At 49.2% G+C, this 25,438-nt stretch overlaps 1 protein-coding gene across 1 annotated transcript in view; it reads left to right on the top strand.

The window, feature by feature from the left end:
* Syn3 (synapsin III) overlaps positions 1-21,225 on the top strand; it is a 364,727-nt gene extending 343,502 nt beyond the window's left edge. The window contains exons 8-13 of the mRNA XM_042693264.1: positions 3,508-3,582; positions 6,610-6,712; positions 11,103-11,237; positions 12,267-12,354; positions 17,089-17,380; positions 20,512-21,225. Coding sequence (XP_042549198.1) covers positions 3,508-3,582; positions 6,610-6,712; positions 11,103-11,237; positions 12,267-12,354; positions 17,089-17,380; positions 20,512-20,644 — 826 coding nt within the window. The 3' untranslated portion in view covers positions 20,645-21,225. The remainder of the gene's footprint in view (positions 1-3,507; positions 3,583-6,609; positions 6,713-11,102; positions 11,238-12,266; positions 12,355-17,088; positions 17,381-20,511) is intronic.
* The last annotated feature ends 4,213 nt before the right edge of the window (positions 21,226-25,438 follow it).

Below are 25,438 nucleotides of genomic sequence, written 5' to 3'. Positions count from 1 at the left end.
GTCATAGGTATATTAAGTTCAAGAGAATCACACTGGTGTCTCCAATTTGTACCCAGTACCATACCTTTATTTTAGCTCTCCCTTATAACTTATATATAACTTCTCACTCCAGCCAGAGGAAGCCTGGTTGTTGCCATCCTCCATCCATCCATTGACTTATCTCTTTAAGCCCTGTCCATGTGTGCAATTTCAGCCTGGCACCTATAGACCCAGGGCTATAGCACAGTGCTATTCAGTCTTGCAGCTGCCACTCAGGTCAAGAGTTCCTTAGACTCGAACCTTTCCTTCCAGGTTATCCCTCAAGTTCATGTTGAGATCACACTCCCCAAGTTGATGGTATCAAGACTGAGGTTTGGGAAGGGGATTCAATTATGGAGGATAGGATTAGTGCTCTGAAAAAGACACAGGAGGTGGAGGGGGAACCTTGCCTCTTCTATCCAAGGAAGCAGCAAGAAGGCATCATCTGTGATCCAAACATGGGCTCTCAGCGGACATTAACTCTTTCAAAGACCTTGATCAGGGACATCCCAGCCTCCAGAACTGTGAGAAATAAACTCCTATTATGTATAAGGCACCACCCAGGTGATGGTATTTTCCTATAGCATCCCAAACAGGCTATGACAACTTATAACCTGGGTAGATACACTGGTCACCATCTCCACTTCCCCCTGCATGCCAGTGGCTGCATTACATTCAGGCTTCAGACAGGTCCCCATCTCTACCTCTGTGACGGGGTCTGCCTCAGAGAGTCAAGCTTGAGAATGTGAAGTTTGTAAGATGTAGGTCCATGGCTTTGGCCATGAGGCAAGAATAACAATAACCCTGCCATCACCTTGGTCGTGGTGAAGCAGAAGTGAGCCAGTTCTTATAAAGCCTTTAGACCCATGTCCTAGATGGAGAGAACATTCTTCGAATATCAGCTTCCACTCTCCTTCTCCTCTTGGGAGAAATGCAGTCTGGCTTGTGTTCCTGCCACTTTGGCTTTGGAATGCCTTCTTGCCTTATCTAGCCTCTTCCTGAAAATAACAGGAGCTTCCATTGCGCTGCTAAGAGATTTATGGGAATCTTTCCTTTTGTTCTCACAGTCCCCTGTGAGGTCGCCCAGTCAACAGTTACTCCCATTTTACCAGCAAGGAAATACAGGCATGGAGGTGTTACCCATAGCTCTATTGCTATAAAAAAAAAAAAATGTTGGGACCCAGATTTCTAGGCAGAAGTGACTGAGCTTGGTTCCTACCTTCTCTCACCACCATCCAGATCTCGCTGGTTCTCCAAGGCACATCCCAGTGGCTGCCTTTCTGGGGTTCCCTTTACTGATTCTGCTTTCCAGAGCTGGTATCCCTCACTGCTAGCCCTACCGTGCCTGCCCTCTGGTTGGAAGCAAGTGCACACATCTCTGTACGCTCAGACTAGTCCATAGGCTGGACACAGGGTGGCCCGTTGCCCATCTGAATGGGAGTGATCCCATTATGCTGAGCCGAACCGACTGAACTGGCAAAAGCTCATCCATGGTGCTGTGCCTTTTAGTAATTATGGCTCCTGGTGGCCACCGTTGTTCTCAGTTCTTATATACTTGGTTTCCTCTCTTAGAAAGACATGTACATGTGTCTGCCCCTCCTCCAAACTCACCCTCAGGTCTCAACTGCATGTCTTCCCTTGGCCCTAAGACAAACAACTTTCTGTCGCCTGTTTTTGCCTGAACGTGTTGGGTCTCTGCACCCGCATGCGCACTGGGTGCTAGGCCCTGGGTTGTCCAGCGGTCCTGCTTTCAGGACTTCTGTCCATGTGAGAGGACAAGACACAGCGCAGGTCTGACGGGTGCAGTGAGCACTCCTGAGAACCGGGTGGGGTGTCAGGAAGGGGAGGTTTGAGGATGACATTGCAATTGAAGCCTGGAGGATGATAGATAGGGTCTTAGGGGACCAAGAGGCATTGATCACATAGGACACAGGGGCGCTTGTGGGCAGGTATGACCCAGGGGAGGAGCTCTGCTCAGTGGAACATCAGAGGAAACCAGTCTTGGTCTGGGTGCTGTCCCTGAGCTTCTTTTCTGCTCAAGGCTAGCCCTACCACTTGAGCCACAGCTCCACTTCCGGTTTCTGGTGGCTAACTGGAGATGAGTCTCACAGACTTTTCTGTCTGGACTAAGAGCCTCACAGACTCGGGCCTATTCAAGCTCAGGATGCCGATGGGGGGGGGGGGGGGGGGATAGGAGTTGATCTGCTTTATTTCTTTACCTAGGTGAGCTCCACAGGTGGATTTATTGGTACAAAGTCTCAGAGCATTAGCTTTTGGTTTTCACACTTTTCTGCGTGTGTGTTGGGCTTTAATTAATATAGTTGTTACACTAATGGTCTGCCCTAGGGCCTTTGCATTGTCAGTGCCCTCTGTCTATGAGATCCAGAATGACCACACTTGCCAGGAAAGAATTTGTTTCTTGGCTGCCCTATCAACATAGCTCCCCCTCCAAGACTTTCAGAGTCACCAAGGCCTATACCATCCCAGTGCTCCTCAAAAGAGAGAGATGAAGTGCAAATGTAACTAAATACTTGAGATAATCACCCTAAAGAAGTCACTATTTAAGAAGTTTCTTGGGGCTGGGAAGGTGTCTCAGTGGTAGAGTGCTTGCCTTGCGTGCATGAGGCCCTGGGTTTGATTCCTCAGCACCACATAAGCAGAAAAAGCCAGAAGTGGTTCTGTGGCTCAAGTGGTAGAGCACTCACCTTGCTGAAGAGCTGAGGGACAGCGCCCGGGCCCAGAGTTCAAGCCCCATGACTGACAAAAAGCAAAAGAAAAAGTTTCTTAGCCCTGTTGCTTTGGGTCCTTAGCAGTATGGAGATGGTGTGGCAGAGAAGGCCCATTCACCCCACAGCAGGCTGGAAGCCAAGATGCAGACCAGGAAGAGGCCAGCGTCCCAATATCCTGCCCAAGAACATGACTTCCATGATCTAACTCCCTCCTTCTAGGCCTCCTAAAGGATCCACCACCTTCCACCCCGCCAAGCCCAGAACCAAGTCTGTAACGCATGAGCCTTTAAGGGAGGTTTCTGAGCCAAATGATAGCACCACACTGGGAGGAATTTTATCTGATATCAAACATGTATCTGATGGTATCACCATAGGTTTTAATACTAAAATAAACCAGCTGAGAAAAAGCAATGCATGAGATCCAACAAACAGCCAGGTACCTATTGCATGAAATCCTATCTACTCAGGAGGCTAAGATCTGAGAATTGCAGTTCAAAGACAACCCGGGGCAGAAAAGTCTGACTCTTCTTACCTCCAATAAGCCAGCCAAAAGCCAGAAATGGAGGTATAGTTCAAATATATATATATCAGCATGAAGGGAAAGCAAAGCCAGAAAATAAGAGTGAAGTCTGGACCTAAAATGTGCATGCCATAATGGGAATCGGATATTTAAATCAAAGCCCCTAACAGCCCAAGCAAAGAGGGAAAGCAGATCATTCAGGAATGCCTAATGGCCGCTGTGCTGTCTGTTCTGATGCAGGAGGACCTCCATCTCCGGAAACTGGAAAGCCAACACAGGCTCAGCCATGCTGGAGCAGGTGGCCATGACAGAGAGGTAAAAAACAAAGAACATGCAGGGAGAGGCACCTGCAGGAGTGAGAGCTATGGGAGAGGACAAAAAGGGCACTATGAAGAACTCTACCCCCACCTACCCTCTGTCCAGTACCCTTACAGGGCACTGCGTGGGGGTTGCTTGGCATTACCGCCCACAGGACCTACACGGCCCTGTAGGCCCTGTATTGAAGTGGCTACTCTTTACAGATGGGAGAGGCTCAGAGAGGAAGTAACCTGCCCGGTATCTCAGAACTGATTAACAGGGACAACTGAGAGCCAAATGCTGATGTCCAAATCCAGGGGTCTTTGCAGCCCTTCCCCGCTGCCCCCTAGCTGGGCACAAAGCCCGTCCAGGCCCTCCTAGGCACTGAGGAAACACCCAGGCTGGAGAGTCGGGAGCATAGGGAGACAACCCCTTCCTTCTCTTCCATCACCACGCAAACAGGGGCAGGCTGATTTCCCAGGATGCAAGGGTTTCAGGGGCTTGCCTTGGCTGAAGGCCCTGCAGGACTTTCTCACTTAAACACTGCCAAGGAGCATCCTCGCTGATTAAGAGCCAACCCATACACGGTTTTTTTTTCTCTGCATGCCCAGTGAGGAACCTCAGCTGGCAAGCAAGCGCTGGTAGAGAATAGACTATGGGATGAAAAGGCTCTGTTCTAGCCTAGGGTCGGTGACTCACGCCTGTCATCCCAGCTACTCAGAAAGCTGAGATCTGAGGATCCAGGTTGGAAGCCAACCCAAGCAGGAAAGTGTGAGATTCTTATCTGCAATTAAATAGAAAAAAAAGGTAGTGTATCAGCCTTGAGGGGAAAAAAAACAAACTAAGGGACAGTGCCCAAGCTAAAAAACAATGCCCAGGCCCTAAGTTCAAGCCCTAGTATCGGGTGCAAACACACACATACACACACACACACACACACACACACACACACACACACACACACAGAAACATTTATTTGTGCCTATTGCATGCCACATTGTGCTGAACAAGAAGGAGGCCATAGCCAAGGACCAGTGGCTCACGCCTGTAATCCCAGCTACTGGGGAATTTGAGATCTAAGGATTTTACTTCCAAGCCAGCTTAGGCAGTAAAGTTTACAACTAACTACCAAAAAGCCAGAGGTGGATGTAGAACTCAAGTAGTAGTATGCTAGCCTCTAGCAAAAAAAAAAAAAAAAGCTCAGGCATAACACCCAGGCCCTGAGTTCAAGCCCCAGGACACACTCATACACACACACACACACACACACTTTTTAAAAACTCCCATCTTTTCCTCGAAGAACTCTAGACCAGAACACAGGTCAAATTGCTTGTTCTTTGGGAGATGTATTGCTAAAACCGTTGCTAAAACCTTGAGTTCTAGCATTTATGAGGCCCGAAGACTCTTGCCCCACCCATTCTCCTCCTGAACTCTTTCTACATGGATTGTTGGGAATGTGCTTTCTTCCAGCGGGCGCCCAGAGCTTCCAGGCCCAGAACCTCAGTGTCAGCCAGTCCGACAGAAGGAAAACATCTCTTTTCCAACCATTTCATTCAGAGCTTAGACCTGAGCCTTATTCATTGATTGGCCAGTCTCGGATCACATGACCATCACTAAACCCATCAATATGGCCAAGGCAGGTGTAATTCTACAGGATAATATGTTAGACAGGGACCATCTCTATGGCAACAAGTGAGTGAAATTCAGGGGGCAGCCATTTCTTCTTGTGTTTAATTCTCCTGGTGATTGTAATACCTAACCTGATCCGTCCAAGCTACTTTACAGATAAGGAAACTGAGCTATAAGAGGGAGATTCTTATGCAAAATTACTGAAGAATTGGTAACAAAACTGTGCATATCTAGTGCCCCATGTTGAGTAAGAACAGTCCATCCATAATCTGCTCCAAATGAGAGGAAAGGTAGTTAGCTCAGGACCTCAAACCAAATGGGATCTATTGAAAGCCACAGTCACATTTACATCTCTCTGAATTTCAATTTTTCCCCCTGTAAAATGGGTTCAGGCCACCCAGTCCATTCAATTGGAGTTAAGAGAGAATGAGGAATCAGCCCTGTGGGCACATGGTGCATGGTAGAGCATGTAGGCATGAGTCTTCATCCTGCTTTTCACTCCCAGAATGCTCCTGGCTGCTACTGAGGAAAGAACTGATCTAGGTCCCAGCAGAGCTATTTTTGCTTTGGTCTCTGACCCAGGAGAGCCTGCCTCTGTCTCTGGGCCTCAGTAGATGCTGACGAATGGGATGAGAAAGCACTAAAAACACTTCAGTCCGTGACCCCTCCTTACTCCAGGCCCTGTGGTTCCGAGACACAAACAGTTCTAAGAGCAGGCGTACCCCCCATGTGACCCTGGAGAGCAGGGAGAGAGGCAAGAACAGGCACACAGAGTCCCCTGTGACTCCCAAATCCAGCCCACAAGGGAAGCTAAGAATAAGCCCAGAAGATGTCTCCAGAGACAGCAGTCCTCTCTGTTACAGGGGTCAAAGGGCAGCATAGAGCCCTGTCCCCAGCAAAACAAACTGGCCCTGCAGCCATCAAGTGGCTGGAAGGGAAACAAAAGCAATGGGTCCAGAGGGCCAGAGCCCCCGGGCTAGGCAGGAGCACCCTGCCTGCCCCCACCCCCAGCTCAGGGAGAATCCACGCTTTGTCCCTGCAGGCTCTTGTGGGGCTGGTTCCCAGCCTGCTCACAGCATTCCCAAGGGAAAAGGGCGCAGGGACTGCTGGGTGTCAGGGATGGCTCTAGATGTGGACAGGGCTGGCTCTCTGCTGCAGACTTGGCAAAGGTCCTGGGGTGGAGGAGGGGGGGAGGGGGGGGTCTCCTATCACTGGACTCTAGCTCTTCTCTCCTTCACCCTTCCTTTCTTCCCGCTTCACCTCTCCCCTTCCCTCCCCTCTGTCTCTCTGTCTCTCTGTCTGTCTCTCTCTCTCACTACCTTGTCTTTCTATCTCTAGGTATCCCTCCAAAGCTCTGTCTCAACACCTTTCTGCTCTGATTCCTCTTTAATGCTCATTGCCTGTCTGTCTGTCCAGGTACAGGCTCTGGGTGGACAGCTGCTCAGAAATGTTCGGTGGCCTGGACATCTGTGCCGTTAAAGCCGTCCACAGCAAGGACGGTAGAGATTACATCATTGAGGTGAGGGCTGAGGATGCCCCCGTTCCCCTCCTCCCCCCGCCCAGCCCTGACGGGAGGGCATAAGGAAGGAATCCAGCCCAGGCCCTGGTGTGGTCAGCTATGTCTTGGAACTGGCCTGACACACACAGCCCAGGCCTCAGGGAGCGGCTGCCAATGCTCTGTCACCTGACCCCACCCTGGCCACAGTGGCAAGCTCCGTGCTTAGCAATTCTGAACTCAGTCCCTAGGCTCTGGATGTGAAGTTAACCACTCTCCCCAACTGTCCAGCCAAGAGACCATCCCGCTGGGCTTTGCTATTGTCCTCAGTATCCCGGCAGGTGATGTGAACTCACTTCCAGTCACCACGCAGAGATTTCATCATTGTGTTCGTGGGCCTCAGAGGTCCTCTGGGCTGGGCCCAGGATGGATCTGAGACACAACATAGATTCAATGGACAAGGAGCTGGGCACCAATAGCTCACACCTGTAATCCTCGCTACTCAGGAGGCTGGGATCTGAGGATCGAGGTTCAAAGCCAGCCTAGGCAGGAAAGTCCACCAGATTCTCATCTCAACCCCCTAGAAAACCAGAAATGGCGCTGTGGCTCAAGTGGTAGAGCACTTGCCATGAGCTGAAGAGCTGAGGGACAGAGCCCAGGCCCAGAGTTCAGGCCCCATCACCAACCAAAAAAAAAGAAAAAAGAAAAAAAGAATGGAAGGAAAGATTAGGGAAATCACACTGAAAGAGGCTGGCAGGGAGCTGTAGCCCCACGTCCCTCCGGAGACCATCCTATAACCCATGTCTCTCCCGATCCTCCTCTCCCCTCTCCTCCCAAGGTGCCCCATCTCTCCTGGCCCCATAATCCCCCTCTCTTGCCACAGCCACACCCCAGAGCTCCCTCCTGCTCTCCCTAAAATGCCCCTCTGGGTCTCAGAGTCGCGGCTGTCCCTCCCCACCCAGCCCTCCCAGGGCTTTCTTCTCAGGGCACAGGGCGGAACAGGCTGACACCAGTCCAAGACACGTGAGGGACAGCCCTGTGGCTGGCGCACCCCAGGCGTGGGCGGCTAATGGGAAGCACATGGCCGGGGTGACCACAGGAGCCAGCCAGGCCTCCCGTCCCTCGTGCCTTCCCGCTCCCCAGGGACCCCGGGCACAGCCATGCCAGGTAGCTTCATGGGGGGGGGGGGGCAGATGGAGGGGTTACCATGCCAGGGGTGGAGGCTGCCTTGGTGGATGGAGGGGGGCTCCCACAGGATGGGTAGCATCTATGTTTGAGATCCAGGCCTCCTCACCTGCCACTGTATACCCGAAGTCCCCCACCCCCACACACTCATGAAGACAACGTGGAAGTGCCAAGAACAGAACTGCCAACCTGGAAAGCCATTCCTAGAAGAGCCAGGCTCGTGGGTTCCCTGTGAGCTTCAGACCAGGGCTGGGAATGAGGCCCCTTTGCCTGATCACCCCAGCTCCTCCCGCCCCACTGGGCCTCCTCTGTGGCCTCTTCTCACCAAGATGGAAGCCAGGAGCCTGGCTTTGCCTCTCAATCATTCACCATTGAACCACTCCACTGGGTGTCCAGCCCCGAGCTGGAAACCCAGGACCCAGCAGTGGGCAGGAGGTCAGGGACTGCTCCTCAGAGCCGGACACTACAGAGGGCCCGCAGCCTCCTTAGGCAGCCCAGGCCCTTCCTTGTCTCTGGGACCAGCACCTCTTGAGCTCCCTCTACTTTCTGTCTTTGGCAGGACAAAAAGAAACCTGCGCCATGACTCCAGTTTATAAAGTCATGTTGCTTTTTTAGTATCATTACTGCTATATCTTAAGTAGTTGTACAGAGGGTTACCATTCAGCATGTCAGTTTATGAGGACAATGCGTCTCCCATTCTCTCCCTTGCCCCATTCCCCCCAACCCCTCCCCTCCGGTCCCCTCATCCCATGGGATAGGCATTGAATATTATGACTGTGTTTCCCAATTTTAAGGCAAAAAAAAATAAAATAACAGTAGACTTGGAATTTAAAAAAACCATAAGAAAACAACTCCTTAAAACTATTCCCAGAAGAGCGTAAAAGGATGGTTGTTTTTTTTTTTTTTCATTTTTTTCCCTCCCCTCTCAGAAGCCTTACAGAGTTATTTCCCTTCTGTTTTGATTTTAGGGTGGAGCTGGAGGAGAGGGGTAGTATGTTCCTAGAATATAAATGGTATTTTTTCCCAATAAAGAAAAACAAAAGGGGAGGAGCAAAAGAGATCCAAAAATACCGGGTTTGTTTTTTTTTTAAGCCACCTCTGTGGTGAGAACAAGCAAGTGTGTGTGGAATATTTGCTGAAGATCTGGACAGCGAGTGACATCCTCCAGGGAAAAGGTCCTTGAATTTGTCCTCTCTGACCTGTCCAGAGATGGCATTGCTCATTGGAGGGGGAAAAAAAAAATTGTTTCCCTGGGGAGACTTGAATGTCCACTTCCTCTGGGATTCCAGAATTCTCCATCTCAGGTTCCTTGATGTGGCTGTTTCCCTCTGCAGGGTACGTGAGGAAAAAACCACAACCCAATTGGGTGGGTGGAGGAGGGGGTAGGGCAGGCCGAAGGTAGGAAGGCCGGGAAGGCAGGAGCCACTGTCAAGTGCCGTTTCCAGAACCCGCTAGAATCTGTATTCACATCCTTCAGTAGCTTCAGCTTCACAGGAACTCCGGATGCCCCAGGAGAAGTCCCAGCGGGCACCGTTAGTTTAAAGTTGATTAAACCTCTTAGTTTATAGTTGGTTAAAAAAATATATGCTCATAAAGGAGAAGTGACTTGCCCAAGTCCACAGGAGGGGATGGCCCGGAAAGCCCTGCTGCCTCCTCCAGCTTCTTACCACGGATAGCTGCCCAGTGCTTAGTAAGGATTTCCCCAGTGACGTGGCTCTTGTCATTTCTTTGGCCCTCATGATGACAAGGATAATAACAGCTGCCTCAAAACGCTCTGAGGCTAGATTTTCCACACCCAGAGCTTCGAACGGTACCCAGCATGCAGTACGCGAGCAACAAAACAGAGCACTTACCAGTCTCCCTGCAAGCACCTCTCAGTGTTCCACTCAGCAGCTAGCTACCTGTTAACAAGACCCAAGGCCAGCCTGAACCTTGCGGGCTTACATTCTGGTTCTGGACATCCAGTAAGCCAGAGATGGTAGATTGGGCTGTGGGAGGAGCTCCCCCATGGGACGGCTGCAATATAAACACGAGGTGCTCATCGGGGCAGGTGCAGTCCTGGGGGGCTTCCTGGAGGAGCAGGAACAGCTCAGCCCAACAGATGAGCAGTTTGCCAGGTCAGGTGTGGACAGAGGGAATAACAAGCAAACAGGCCTGGAGGAGAAAGAGAGAAAGGGAGGCAAGCCGCCAGGTTTGATGGCGCAGGTGACGTCAGGTGGTTAGATTTCCATGGTAGAGCAGAAGAGGCAAACACAGCCATGTCTTCGGTCAGCGAAGGCTGATGCTCCTCCACTGGCTAGTGGATTCAGGAAGCCTCAGGAGAGCCCCGTCTCCATCTATAAAAAGGGCAGAATGGAGCCAGGTGCTGGTGGCTCACGCCTGTCATCCTAGCTACTCAGGAGGCTGAGATCTGAGGATCACAGTTCAAAGTCAGCCCAGGCAAGAAGGTCCAGGAGACTCTTATCTCCAATGAACCACCAGAAAACCGGAAGTGGCCCTGTAGCTGAAGGGGTAGAGCGCTCGCCTTGAGCTGAAGAGCGCAGGGACAGCACCCAAGCCCAGAGTTCAAGCCCCATGACCGACAAAAAGAAGCAAGGGGGGGGGGGGGCGGCGGGCAGAATGGGAAAACCTGTCCCTCAGGTCCCCTCCCATGTAAGCACTTTGTGCTTCCTGTAAGAATAGCCCAGCTTCCCGAGGAATGAGTTTCCTTCCAGGCCTGTGTTCTGCCAGGACCCCCCACCCCAGAACAAGGTCCTTCCCCTTCCGTCTTCTCTCTCAACAACCCCCCCCCACCCCGTCACTGCCAGCGCCTGTCATTTATTTTATGTGTTTATTTTTGTCCTGACCAAGCCCTCCACCTTTACTGCTTCCGGCTTCATGGAAAACCTTGACCTTGGGCCAAAGGAAGGAGAGAGAGGGAGCTGGGAAAGGAGTGGGCGGAGACTGGCTCCCCAAAGAGAAAAGTACAGAAAAGGTCAGCAAATGCTCCCCACGGGCCCGGGTCACGCTGCTATCAGCCCACGTCTGTGGGCCGAATTGAACCCAATCCAGGCAGTTGGTGTAGACAGAACTGGAGGGAACTGGACGTCTCTGGGGTCCAGTGCCAACTGGAGGTACTGGGCTGGTTTGTGTGGAGGACATCGCCATCTAGTGGTCATGACTGTCCTGAGCCCACACTCCCAAGGGCCTGATTCTTCCTGCGTGGAAAGCCCTGCTTTCTCTCCCACAGGTGATGGACAGCTCCATGCCTCTGATTGGAGAGCACGTGGAAGAGGACAAACAGCTGATGGCCGACCTTGTTGTCTCCAAAATGAGCCAACTTCTGATGCCAGGGTGCACAGTGCCCTCCCCCCTGAGACCCTGGGTGAGATTCTCTGGAACAAAGGGCATTGGCACAGCCCTGAGAAATGCCAGCTGGGCTGTCCTGACTGGGAGCCCCAGGGTCCAGCAGAATCCCCTGGAAAGCAAGCAAGCTGGGGGACAGATGCTGGGCATGGCCTCATGGGTCGATTTAGGCCTTCCCTGGCTTGTCCTCCGGACCTGGGGAAAACCCCTATAGCACTGGCCTTAGTTGTCATGCGTGTGCCTTCCAACCTAGGCCTAACCAGGGACTTGTGCATGGGTTACACGCACGTGTGAGAACACACATACACGCAGGCTCATTGTGTGTACCCAGGCACCAGTCAACACAGACAGTTGTGTCTCCCACTTCTTCATCTCCAACCTGACACACTTCCACAGATGCAAGCATGCGTGTGCATACACTCACACGTGTGCACACACACACACACACACACACACACACACACACACTGCCCCAATCACCAGGTCACAAGTTCCCAGCTTCCTGGGAAAGCAAGTCTCAAAACTTGCCCCTATCCTCGCCCATCTTCCTCACAGAAGTTTGTCTCTGTTAATAGACATCAGAATAATGGTTCCGTTTGAGGGGATTGCTGCAAGGGAGGGCGGCAGGGCAGCCACAGCGATGATTATCTTGGCCTCTGTGTCGCTAAGCTACGACCCCACTAAACTGGTGTGAAAAGCCACCATGCACACTTAAGAACCGTGGACCATCTGTGAGTTTCATGTCTGCGGTGTAAAGGTCTTTACAAAACCTGTTTTCCAAGCTGGGCCCTGGTGGCTCATGCCCGTAATCCTAGCAACTCAGGAGGCTGAGATCTGAGGCTCCCGGTTCAAAGCCAGCCCGGGCAGGACACTCTTATCTCCAATTAACCACCAGAAAGCCAGAAGTGGAGCTGTGGCTCAACATAGAAGAGGGCTAGCCTTGAGCGCTAAAGTTCAGGGATAGCATCCTGAGTTCAAGCCCTATGACCAACCAAAAAGAAAAGAAAAATCTCCAGCTTCCACCCTCTCTCTCTCTCTCCTGTTCCAGGCTCCGCAGATGAAACCTGCGAAATCCCCTGGGCAAAGCCAGCTGGGGCCTCAGCTGGGGCAGCCCCAGCCACGCCCCCCTCCACAAGGTAAGAGCCAGGCCAGCCCTGGAGGAAGCCTTTAGGATTGAGGTGCGTGGAAGGGCCGACGTGTGACTTCTAGGACTGAAAGGCCCTGACAAGCCCGCATCTGATCTCTGGAAGGACTGAGGTACACTGAGGAGCCACATGTGCTAGGCGCTTTGCTGGCGGCACCCTCACCTACAATCCATCTTCTCATCTGTAGTGCTCCACCCTGGCATGCCCCTCTTCCTGGAAGTTGGGGTATTGCCCAGGGAGACACAAGAAGATGGCAGATTTACAAGTCTGGCTTTTCAGACCTTCTAGAACAGGTTTATTTCTGGCCTCTACTGGTGCCTGGTTATAGATTTGTGAGTGTGTGTGTGTGCAAGCATGTGCACGCATGTGCAAGGCGGGGGGGAGAAGCAGTAGTAGTGGTGTGGTGGTGATGTTTCAGTCAGACCCTGGCCTTTCTAGCTATGCTTACTAAAGCAACAGGTGCATTGCTTCTTGGAGAAAATGGGTCTTGGAGACCAGATGACTTCCTCTCCTACAGGTCTAGGTAAAACTCCCCTCTCTCTTTCCCTTCTCCTTCCTTCTCCCTGCCTTCCTGCCTTCTTTCTTTCCATTCCTCCTTCCTTCTTTCCTTTCCCCATTATAGATTTTGTTACCCGGTAATATATAGGTATTATATATGTGTGTTAACTATTAAATATATTGTTTTATATTGGTATACTTTTTCACATGAACTTGAGGTTATTGTTTTCTTCCAATATGCTCCAAATTATATTCAGGAATATCAAAATTACATTCAGTCCTGGACTAAAAAAAAAAAAAAAATGATTGCATTTGTCAAAATCCTGGCCTAGATGACCTCTCACCTCTGTAGACAAATAGTCTTCTCAGAATGTAATAACTTGTTCACAATTGCATTCATTCCAGAGGCCGCTGCCCCGCCCTTGTTGCAAAGTCTTGCTCATGTCTATTTCTTCATCCTACATTTCTTCTCTTACTCTCCTTACTGACAAATCCCCCTCGCTTAGCTCTTCTGATCCATTTGCAGTGAAACAATAATGCTTCACGAACACTGCCTGCCATTACCATTCACCAGGCTTTCCCCAATGCCTCTCTTGTGTAGGTTCTTCTTCCTGGAAGAACAGGAAGTATTTCAGGAAAAGGAAGCTTGTGTAATTGTATCGAGTATGCGCTGGGCTTTCCATGGCAGTCAAGACATTCCTAACATATTCAGCTTAAAAGAGGAAAGTTTCATTGTGGCTCATGGCTTCCTTAGTGGACAGCCACTCGACCCCATTGCTTTGGGCCTGTGGTAGCAACACATTCATGGTGGGAACATGAGATGGATGAAAACTGTTTACCCTGTGCAGAGACTGACAGAACAGAAGGGAGGGGGAGGGAGGGGAGAAAGGGAGGACGCAGGGGAGAGAGAGCAGGGGAGAGAACAGAAGAGAGAGATTGGAGACAGGAGTATGTAAGCAAATGTGAATGAGAATGTGTGTGAAGAGAGCAAGAAGGCAATCAGCAAGAGCTATGACACAGGGACAGTGCTGAGAAGGCATAAGTGCTTACACATTGTTCATTATTTGGTAAATTACTAGTATAACTTACTAACAATTCTAATAGATGTTCTAGTAGTCCTGTTATGGGGCTTGTTCATGCCTGTTATTAATGATCTTTGTAACCAGCAGCTTCTTCCCCTCCTGCCTGGCAGTTATCCTACAGTTATAAATGGCCCCAAACGACTTTATTCATCCCCCTACCCGGCTCCTGGCTTGTCTGGGCCGCCCTGCCCCCTCTCCGCTCGCTCTCTGCCCAGGACTGACTTTAAAAACACTTCAGAGCAGAGGCCCTTTAAAACAGAGCGCCACTGTATTCGGGTTTCCTCTCTGGCACACAGTAAAACCGTGCTTGATAAAGAGATATTATTTTAAGCAACATGTGGCTACACACACGCTGAGTGAGCTGAAAAATAATCAACTTAAAACCAGTTAAGGTAATTAATGAGGTGGATTAACATTCAGATTAAAAATAACAAGACTCATGAACAAAATGAAAACATTATCAGCCATTTCTCCAAACAAACAAGGGTATAGTGTTGCTTTGTTTTAAACTCACTGTTGGTTTTCTTTTTCTTTTTTTCTTATTTCTTTGTGCCCATCCTGAGGTGAGAATTCAGGGCCTTGGCGCTGTCCCTGAGCTTTTTTGCTCCAGGCTAGTGCTCTGCCACTAGAGCCATAGCCCTATTTCTGGCTTTTTTTTGGGGGGTGAGGGTAATTTATTGGTGATAAAAGTCTGACAGACTTTCCTGCCCAGGATGGCTTTGAACCACAATCCTCAGAGCTCAGCCTCCTAAGTAGCCAAGATGACAGATATGAGAACTCAGCTCACTGTTCATTTTCAAACTCAGTGAAAGTCAAGTTCTCTTTCAATAAACTTCAGCCTTTTTTTAGCATACATCTTGTGCTTAGGCAAATATATTCTAAATATGTTACGGTGGTTTTTAAAAAAAATTGTGCTCAAATAAAGAAATATCGAATTGTTTTCTTTTTTAAGAGGTTGTAAGAAATTACTACAATGACTCTGAATGGATCACAAGAGGAAAATATGGACTCAAGAAATAGTTAATGAATTATTGAATGAGAACTTGGGTTTTCTTAAATATTGTGAACCCATGGACCAGGGTGAGGGGCTTAGGATAAAACTAGATGTTTCCTTTTACCTGTAGTGGGTTTAGAAAACAAAAATGGAGCCAGGCACCGGTGGCTCACACCTGTCATCCTAGCTACTCAGGAGGCTGAGATCTGAGGATCATGGTTCAAAGCCAGCCCAGGCAGGAAAATTCGTGAGACTCTTATCTCCAGTAAAGCACCAGAAAACCAGAAGTGGTGCTGTGGCTTAAGTAGCAGAGCACTAGCCTTGAGCTGAAGAGCTGAGGGACAGCGCCCAGGCTCAGAGTTCAAGCCCCACAACCAACAAGAAAGAAAAAGGAAACAAAAATGTAACCAGAATTTAAAAAGTCAGGACCATTTTTAAATCGGGAACTTGGCCTGATGCTCAAGCCTGTAGTCCAGGGTGTGCTGTGTGTGGGAGCTGAGATCAGGAAGGCTGTAGTTTGAGGCCAGCCCAGGCCTCTTTTAAAGTGATGGAAGGGCCCTGCGGTGCACACCTGTCATTCTAGTTATGAGGGCAGCTAAGAGAGAGAGAGAGAATCATGGCTCCAGGCCTGCTCAGGCAAAAAACAAACAGCAAACAAACAAAAACTTTGAAACTCCCTCTCAACAGAAGAAGCTGGGAGTATGTGATGGTATGGGCCCGTCAGCCCAGCTATGATGGAAAGAACAAAATAGGCAGATCACAGTCCAGGCACAGGCCAAAGCACAAAGTGAGACCTGACTCACAAGGAACTCTTTGGTTGGAGGTATGACTCAGTGATAGAGTGCCTATAGAGCAGTTTGGCTTGGGGGGATGGGCGAGGAGGGTGGGGAGACAAAACAAACTCTTGCTCAAATATCTAAATTTTATTTTAAGCCTGCCACCTCTTCCTCTTGGTCAATTTCCCCAGAAGTAAGGGACAATTGTCTTTACTAGCTTCCAAAGGTTGTGCGCAAAAAAGAATCCACCAATTTAACAATTATGAGCCTCATCGCTCAAAGCCTTAGTATCTCCCAGGAACTGACAGGAAATGCAGAATCATAGATCCTGACTACCTTGATAATGAAGTACCACAGACCTAGGGCCTTAAAGCCACACAGGTTTCTCTTCATGTGGTTCTAGAGGTGGAGAATATGACGTCAGGGTACATCGGGGTGGGGTTCTGGATGGCTTCTTCCCTTTAGCTTGCAGCCTCCTTTCCCTCCATGTATAGACACACACACACACACACACACACACACACACACACACACACACACACTGCCTCTTTGGATCAGGACTGCAGCCTTTTGGATCAGAGCCTCACCTTTATCCCCTCCAACCTCAGTCATTTCACTTAAAGACTGGGTGCCAGTGGCTCACACCTATAATCCTAGCTACCCAGGAGGCTGAGATCTGAGGATCGCAGTTCAAAGCCAGCCCAGGCAGGAAAGTCCATGAGACTCTTATCTCCGATTAACCACTAGAAAACTGGAAGTGGCGCTGTGGCTCAAGTTGTAGAGTGCTAGCCTTCAGCAAAAAGCTCAGCAGAGACATTTCCCAGGTCCTAAGTTCAAACTCCATGACCAACAACAAAACAAAAAGACCCTCTCTCAAATACAGTTGCTTTGAGGGTTAGGGCTTCCATGTATGAATCTGGGTGAAGGTGGAAACAATTCAGTCCTTCACACCACCCCAGACCTCTTGTACCACACCTCCCACAGTGATTCCTGTTCATGCCAGTGTGTGAAGCCCTTCTCTCTAGGCTCCAGCCTTCTGGTCTTTTTTGTAGCCATCGATACATCTGTGCCCAAATGGAATAAACCCGTGTCCAGTCTCCTCCTAACCTGCTTTTCTGGAGATATAGAGTGAACACAGATCATCAACATCAACAGCATCTGGTGCCCTTAATGTCATTCTTCCATCTCTAGGCAGTGACCAGAGCATGACCCATCATCATCGTGTGTTTTAATATTTCCAATCACTTCCCTGCAATGGGCACTTACGCTATTTCACACTACAGTGAGCATCTGTGAAGCCACGGTTATTTGTCCCCAGCCGTCTTTATCCTAAGAACAAAGTTGAATGTATCTTTTTTTCTCTTTTGGCTTCTAGGGGGCCCTCGTCAAGCTCAGTCTCCTCAGCCACCCAGATCTAGAAGCCCCTCCCAGCAAAGGCTCTCCCCGCAGGGCCAGCAGCCTGTGAGCCCCCAGTCTGGATCTCCTCAGCAGCAAAGGTCCCCTGGCTCTCCACAGTTATCTCGGGCCTCGGGTGGTAGCTCTCCAAACCAGGCCTCCAAGCCAGGCACCAACCTCGGCTCACAACCCCGGCCCCATGTGCAAGGCCGCAGCACCTCCCAGCAGGGTGAGGAGCCCCAGAAACCAGCACCACCACATCCCCATCTCAAGTAAGTGTTTGGGAATTAGGGGATTGGGAATGAGCAGGGCTGGGCTGATCTGAGACAAAGGAAGACCCAGTAGGCCAGGGCCAGAAACAGGTCTTGAAGATAGCTTATGTGTGGCAGGGCCCAGGAAGGTGAGTGTCCAGATTACTTCCCACCATGGCTTTCTATTGATGCATGCATCCGTTAGTACTTGCTGTATAACAAAGCACCCCCAAAACTTAGTGGCTTAAAGAAAAATGCAGCTACTTTCTTGGTTCACAATGTTTTGATTTGGCAATTGAGTGCAGTTCATCTAGAAGGTTCTGTAGAGCCAGAACAGGTTCTATTCAGTGTGTTTGCAGAGATGCTAGAGTAAACATGATGCACCCAGCTAGATTTGAATTTCAGACAATTTTGAGTAGCATATTACACACTTTAAAAAGTGGTTCTATTTTTTTTCTTTCTGAAACTTAAATTCCATTGGGTCCACTTCAACTAATCCACTGTAAGTAGAAATTTGTTCCACAGTTGATAATCATGAACATCTCCCTTCATAGTTTCAGTACTCACTGCAGAGAAAATACCTGATGGATCAAGGGGTACATGCATTTTTAACTTGATAGGCTGGTCTTGTGGCATATGGATTCACAGCACACTCTAGAGGTGGCATGCCTGGGTTTGAGTCTCCACTCTACCATTTCACAGCTGTGTGGTGTGGCCTGAGACTGGTTGCTTAGCCCTTTTTTACCTCAGTGTTCTCATGTGGAGTGGGGACAGCAAACCCATTGGGGCTATTCTGAGAGTAACATGAGTTTGCACATAGCCAGTGTGCTCTGAAGACTGACACCACGCAAGTATACATGTACCCTCTGTCCCCGTGTGCAAAGGCTAGCCTAGACAATCTCACCATGGACTTCAGCCAGGTTTGGACACTGACCTTAGTAATCTAGCTAACATGCAAATCTCAGAGTTTCAAAATGCCTTCAGTTTTATTTCACTGCATGGGGATGGAACCCAGGGTCTTGTGCATGTAACAAAACACCACAGAGCTACACTCAGCCATAGAGCATAACTTTACATAGTTTGAGTCAGCAGATAATTTATCAAATACCCATGTGATAGTCTGTCCTGGGGAAGACTCCATTAAGAGAAATAAGCAAGACATAAGAGAAAATCTTTGCATTTGAAAAGGATTTGTGCATAGGGCTCTTCATTTTTTGCTAGTATCATTCAAGTGTACAAGGAGCTTCATTCTGATGTATCCATCAACGCGTCCAACATACCTGGATCAGATTCTACCCCTGCGTCACCCATCCCCACTCACTTCCTCCTTCTATTTCCAAATCAGTCTTAACAGTCTCCACTGTTCACACCTGAACACGAAGTATTTGACCGTATTTACCACCACCATCCTACATTTACCCTCTCCCTTTGCCCTTCCCCTCCTCCACCACAGATCTTTTTTTTTTTGGTGGGGTGGGGGGGTTGGTCCTGGGGCTTGAACTCAGGGCCTAGGCAATGTCTCTGAGATTCTTTTTTTTTTGTACTCTTAAGGTCTCAGACTTACTGCCTGAGCAAATTAAGAGAATAAATTACTCTTTCTCTGTCTCTGTCTCTCTCTCTCTCTCCCCAGTTATCTATCCATCTTTCTATGTCTTTTTCATTTATCTATCTCTATGTGTATATAATAGAGGTTTATGTACATGCATATGAATATATGTTCATATAATGGCATTCTCGTAAAATGCATATAATCTATAGAAAGATGAATGCATGCACACCTAGTGATAAATATATGTTAGTATGATTGCATGATTTTTACAGTTTCTACTAGGTCATTTTCTTTGGAGACTTTACACTGAAACAGCTAATTCAACATACAAGGGAAATGAGAGGAACTTGCAAATCAGTTTAGTCTCCAAATTTTTGCATGTTTGACGTATTTTTTTATTTATGCACAGCATATTGTGACAGGTAATTTTCCAATGTGTCACAATAATGCAATGACGACAACAACGAAGGCAATAATATTTCTTCTTGTAAGATGCCTATTGAAACTTTCATATTTGTTCTAAGTATTCTTTATTTTAATCTTCACTACTGCTGTGATTTAAGTATTTCATTACCCCCACTTTATGAGTGAGCAAACTGAGGCTTTTAGAATTTAAGTTATTTTCCAAACTTATACAACCAAGTTTAGGTTTCTGGACACAAAGTCCCCACTGATCTTCTTAACATGTGGATCAGCCTCTGTCTGTCCTCTCCCCTGGATGGTGAGGGCCTGACTCTCAGCCCTTTCCACACCTGGCACCTGGCACTAGGCCTGGCACAGAGGAAACAGCAAGGAGGGGCTGCTTCCTGGCTCTGGCAAAGCAGAGAAAATAGCACACTGCTGTTCACACAGCTGGCACCATGGCAGTTCCAAAATTAAGAAAAAGCATCAGTTAAAAAGGGGGGAGGGCTTCAAGAAAGGCCAGGATTGAAAGCCTGCATGTCCAAGCAAGAAGAGGCCCTGGAATTACAGATGAGGCGAAAGACAGAAGTGCCTGGCTTAAGACCCTAGAGGTCCAGGGACAAAGATCTCCTAATTCCCTCATGAGTGCTGAAAGCTATAGTGGGAGAAACTGTAACTTGTGTGTATCTAGCACACGGTAGTTGTCGCCACAGGTTTGTACACACAAGCAGGAGGAAGATCAGGCTGCCTCAGCTGCTGGGATGGCAGGAAGAATAGGAGCTGGACTTGTTCACCCACTTTAAGGCTCCATGTCTGCCCTTGGAAAATGAAAATACCAAGTCTGGGCAGTGTGTCGCATGCTGTAATCCCAGCCACTGAGGAGGAGAAAATAGGAGAATCACAATCCAAGGCCCACCCAGGCAAAAGAGCAAGACCCTATCTGAAAGATAACTAAGGCAAAAAAGGTTAGAGGTGTGGTTCAAATGATAGAGCCCCTTCCTAGAAAGCACAAGACTCCCAACCCCAAAAAGACCAGGGTAACAAACACCTGTGCTGATGCACTCGGAGTTCCTGACACCCATTGCGTAAGCACTACAACCTGCATTCTGGTCTCACTGTTGTTCTGATCAATGGCCGGGCTCAGCTGCCTGGCCCTGGACTCGTTTCCTGGAAGCCTCAGCCTCCTGTCTTTCTATTGCAGCAAATCCCAGTCATTGACCAACAGCCTGGGCACATCAGATGCCACCCAGCGTGGGGCTCCGAGTGAAGACGAGGCCAAGGCCGAGACCATTCGCAACCTGAGGAAGTCCTTCGCCAGCCTGTTCTCTGACTAGCCCTGCTCAGGCCGGTGAAGGCAGGAGAGCAGGAGACTCTCCCCCCACTCCTGCCTCCTCTTTGGCCTTGGCTCCTGGCAGGAACAGATGGAGGGCCAGGGAACATACATCCTAAACACCCTGGACCCACGATGCGATCATCCATGTGTGCCCATTCTCCATTACTGTGGCATTGAGATGCTATCTGCCTTCACCAGTGAGCCCCAGAGAACATCTAGGCCCCTCAACACAGGCCTTCCAGAGAAAACTGGCAACACCCCGCCTACCCACCATGCCTGCTCCCCATCCCGATGCCAAGTGACATGTCCTCACGTCTGCTGTTCACATTTTTGTTTTTGCTTGCCTTTGAGCCTTCTCTTCGGGGCCTTCCTTTTGGGGCCTCCTTTCCTTCAACCCCCCCCCCCCCTCCACCAAATGCAGATGCTGTCATTGGACCTCAGCAACCTAGGAGGCGAATATTTTTTGAAGTGTTTTTCCACAACCAAGAGAAAAGTGCATCCTGGGAATCTACCCTCCCACCCACCCCCACTCCCCCCACCGAGACTCGCCCTTGGACAGAGCAAGCAGGAGCCTCATCCCACTGGCCCCATGGGATCTTGGAGTCAAGAAGAAGAAGCCAGTTCTGGTGACAAGTAGGCTCTTTCCTGTGGTCTGCATACTACAGGACTTATGTCAAAGGCTTTCCAAATTTCTCCTGGCAAGACATTGCTCTAACTTTGTTTTACCCTCATTTCTTTGACTAAGCAAGGTAACTGCAGAGCTGAGAAGAAAAAAAAAAGTCATCCTGATTCCCTGCCTGGTGTTCTTACCCCTCCACCAGCTGCCTCTTGGGGGTCAGTGAAGTCCAGGGGTGCCCCCACATCATGAAGCACCTGGTGCTAGAAACATTGTCGGTGCCAGAAGCAGCCTCATGGTCCTGAGAAGAGCCTAGAATGTTAGAAGCAAGCTGGCCATATTCTCCTCCTACCCAAAGCCATTTGGCAACCTGATGTGTCTGAGGCACGGGAGGGAGAGGAAAACTGGAAGCTGCTTCCAGTTACGCCCAGGTGCCGTTACCGGCTGGTGGATTCAGGTTCGCAAGCATATAGAAGCCATCAGTGTCCTTTTGGCTCTCCCAATCCAGATTAGAGACCTTAGCAAAATCCACTTTCCATAAGGCTTTCCAACTGGCTATTAGCTAGGTCCTGGCTCAATAGCAGAAGTGCTAGCTTTGCATTTGGCTGTCGAAGACCCACTTGGGTGTGAGAGTCATTCTCTTCTTCCTTGCCTTCCTCCTGCCTTCATGATCAAGTCCATTAGAGCAAGAGACCCAGAGTTTAGAAGTCCTCTTTCTCCTCTTGTGTAGGACCCCTGGTTTGGGCTCAGTAATAAACAGCAGCTCTGGCATAAGGAAGATCAGATAGGTCCACCGACTAGGGAACACTAGAAGCCATAACTAGACAACTGGGTACTGGCCAACTCGGGCCTGTTGACACCAGCTAGAATAGCAACAATGCAATGGCCGTGGTGTGGGAGGAAGGGGAGCTGGTGAGGACCTGCCTGGTACTCACCTGCTTTGTTCTGCGTCCATGTAATGTTGAGGCCAGTGTCTTTAGACACTGGAATATCTAGCCCCACTCTGCCCGTATCTCCCTCTTTTTTCCATTGTAGGGTTCCATAAATGACTGTGAGGCCTAAGTTCCCTCACTTCCTTGTCCCTGGAAACAACTAAGTATTCAAATCTCTCCATAACTACTGGTAGCACAGACTCTTGACAAACTCCAGCAAGGCCTGACATTCTGGTTTTATAGCCACGTACAGGTACATCCACATCCATCACAGAATGCTAGCTTTCAGCAAGCACCTTTAAATGATTTCCCATGGGTCCATACATGAGGCCAAGAATGTATCGGTGCAGGGAGACTGGGTGTCCCCCACATGGACTGTTTGCTCCCATAAACTAGCACATTCCTTCCAAAAATATAACCGTTAATGCCTGTGACATTTGGAGATGGGAAAGGGGAGCGGAGACATTGTGTATAGATTGTAAAGGTTATATTTGTTGTTTTGGCTTTGTTTTACAACACTGGCCCCCAAGAAAGGCTCAGATTTTCCCTCCAAGCTGACCTAGTGAAGCCGAGATACAAACAAAGCCTCATTCAATCTGCAACACAATGAGTAGGGCCTTGAAAACTCCAGCCTGCGAGGAATGCTATGCCAGCCAGAGAAAGCTGCCTCCAGAGATAAATGATGCTGTCCTCCTCTTAAAAGTGAAATTCAGGGCCCTGGCAGATACTCATCCTTTCTCACCCCTTGGTTCCCTTTCTAAGTACACCCTGCCCATGCCTCAGACCCTACTGAGAGGGCAGTTCATTCCTTCCCCCCGCCCCTCCAAGGGTCAGCAAGGCCACTGGGATAACAGCCAATACCAGAATGCTTAGGCAGGAGGACCGTGAGTTCAAAGCCAGCCAATTAGCCAAGTAGAACCCTGTCTCGAAGAAAAACAAAAATAGTTTGAAGAGTGGTTTTCACCCACACAGCAACGCTGCAGCAGCAAACTCATGTTCTGAGCCTCCACTGCCTCCCAGAAGTTCTGGTCTGAGTTTCCCCCAGGAGGTAGGGAAAGGAAGCGAGCTGGGGTGGTGTCTAAGCATAAGCCCCAAGACTAAAAGTGCAGAATGCACACTGCTTGGCGCAAGCAAGGTGTTTGTGGCACGTGTTAAGCTGGCCTTCCTAGACCTGGGAAATTAATAAAAACATCAGGTATTCAGGTGGAAGCAAAAGGCCTATCATTCTAAGGAAGTCACTGGCCTAGAAACAGAACCAAACCAAGATGAGACAATAGAGAAAAGACTCAGGAAGTGGCGCTGTGGCTCAAGTGGTAGAGCACTCGCCTTGAGCTAAAGAGCTCAGGGACGGCGCCCAGGCCCAGAGTTCAAGCCCCATAACAGACAAAAACAAAAAACAAAAAACTATTGGGTAGAGAAAAGACATGGCATGTTTTTTCACCTCAAAAAGACCTGATTGAACTGGAAGAGGGGAAGGGGCAAGCACAGTGTGTGCCCAGGAGACTGGGCCCGTGGTAGCAGGGGACCACAGGCTGCCACAGCCAGGGGCCAGGGAGAATTGTCATGGTCAGGGTGGCCAGAGAAAGCGCAGAGAACAGTCTGGGACCAGGGGAACGGAGCTTGTCCAGGACAGGAAGCAGCCTTCTACTTGCGCTCTGTACCAAACAGCAGAGCCTTGAAAACAACCTTGGCTCGGCCGCTGTGGCGGCGCACGCAGTGTGAGCCGGGCCAGTGGCGGCAGCAGGCAGGGCTCTTGTGCGCCTTTCAACTTCCTCAGCAGCGTGGTGGCATGTCGTTTTGTGTTTGGAATGGGTGAAAGGATGCGGTTCGTCACGGGCTAGCTGGTGGAGGCAGCCTGGCAGAACCCATGGTCACTTTTGTCATGGAGGATTCGCCCTATTCAAGGCCTGAGTCTTCGCATCTATCCCTGTTTATCTTAAAGCCAAGATGGCTGGTTGTAGCCCCACTAGCAAGTGTCAATAGCTGTCCCAGGACCCTGAGTGGCACCCAGATTAAATTAAGGATCCAAGAGTAGTATTTATAGACTCCAATAGGAGGTGGCTCTTTTGGCTTGCAGTCAAATTAGAAGGTTAGATCACAAACAAGCCAAATCGGTCCATTTATCCAGCACGGGGCAGGAAGGACACAGAAGCTCCCTTGTTTCCACAGACAGCACACACAGTCCAAAGAGATGAGATGTGGACATTTGGGCCTTGTATTCTCCCTTCAATGGAGACTCCAAGAGGAAAGACTAGAATAGCTGGGGAAGGTTTCAAATCTGTGAGCCATTCTTTGAAGGAAACTAAATCTAAAACTAAGCATAATCCTTACAGTTCTAAGTAGTTTTCATTTTTATTCCCTATCAGTCCTCCAAATTTTAATATCCCCTTCTAAACACTATGTCAAGTGTCTGTCCTTCATAGTCTTTTTTTTTTTGGGGTCCGGTCGTGGGGCCTGAACTCTGGGCCTGGGCGCTGTCCCTCAGCTCTTCAGCTCAAGGCTAGCACTCTACCACTTAAGCCACAGCACCACTTCCGGCTTTTTTCTTTTTGCTTATGTGATGCTGAGGAATCAAACCCAGGGCCTCGAGCATGCAAGGCGAGCGCTCTACCACTGAGCCACCTTCCCAGCCCTGTCCTTCATAGTCTTAGAGTGAGTCTACAGCAGAAGCAAGGTGGCTCTTCCTTGCCCACTCTAACACTGAGCCTGTTTTGCTATAGAACCCTGCAAGCAAGTGCTACAGTCTCTTGGGAAGTCCTGGGAGATACTGCAGTTTAAATCCATCCTAATGTGACTGATCTAGTACATTGCCTAGTATATAACCTTGCCAAGACCAAGTCTCAGCAGTTGGAAAGCAACAAGGGTCAGGTCACAACTCAACAGTTTGAACACAGGGAATTACAGTGACCTAAGCTAGAAAGAGAGGGCACTTAGCATGACTTCAGTATCATCACGCCAAACAGAGACTTGTCATTTATAAATAAGGGGTGGGAGAGGGAAACAAGTCCATGAATGAAAGTAGTTAAGAGGAAATGAAGGGCCACAGGAAGAACTCAAGGATCCAAGTTAGCAACACCAAACTGGCACCCTGGGCTCTCAGCTCCATTCCAGTACCCAGAAGGGCCATCACACATTGTACAGCGAGAGTTTTCATTCACTACCCAGCAACAATACATAGAACACCAAACTGGTCTGATGGCAAAAATGGAGGATTTTACAAGCTTACAACTATAAATTTTGCTAAGCA

The sequence above is a fragment of the Dipodomys spectabilis genome, unplaced genomic scaffold, assembly GCF_019054845.1.
Source record: "Dipodomys spectabilis isolate Male_0828 unplaced genomic scaffold, ASM1905484v1 ptg000163l, whole genome shotgun sequence".
Taxonomy (NCBI): Eukaryota; Metazoa; Chordata; class Mammalia; order Rodentia; family Heteromyidae; genus Dipodomys; species Dipodomys spectabilis.
This window is presented reverse-complemented; position numbering and strand designations above follow the sequence as displayed.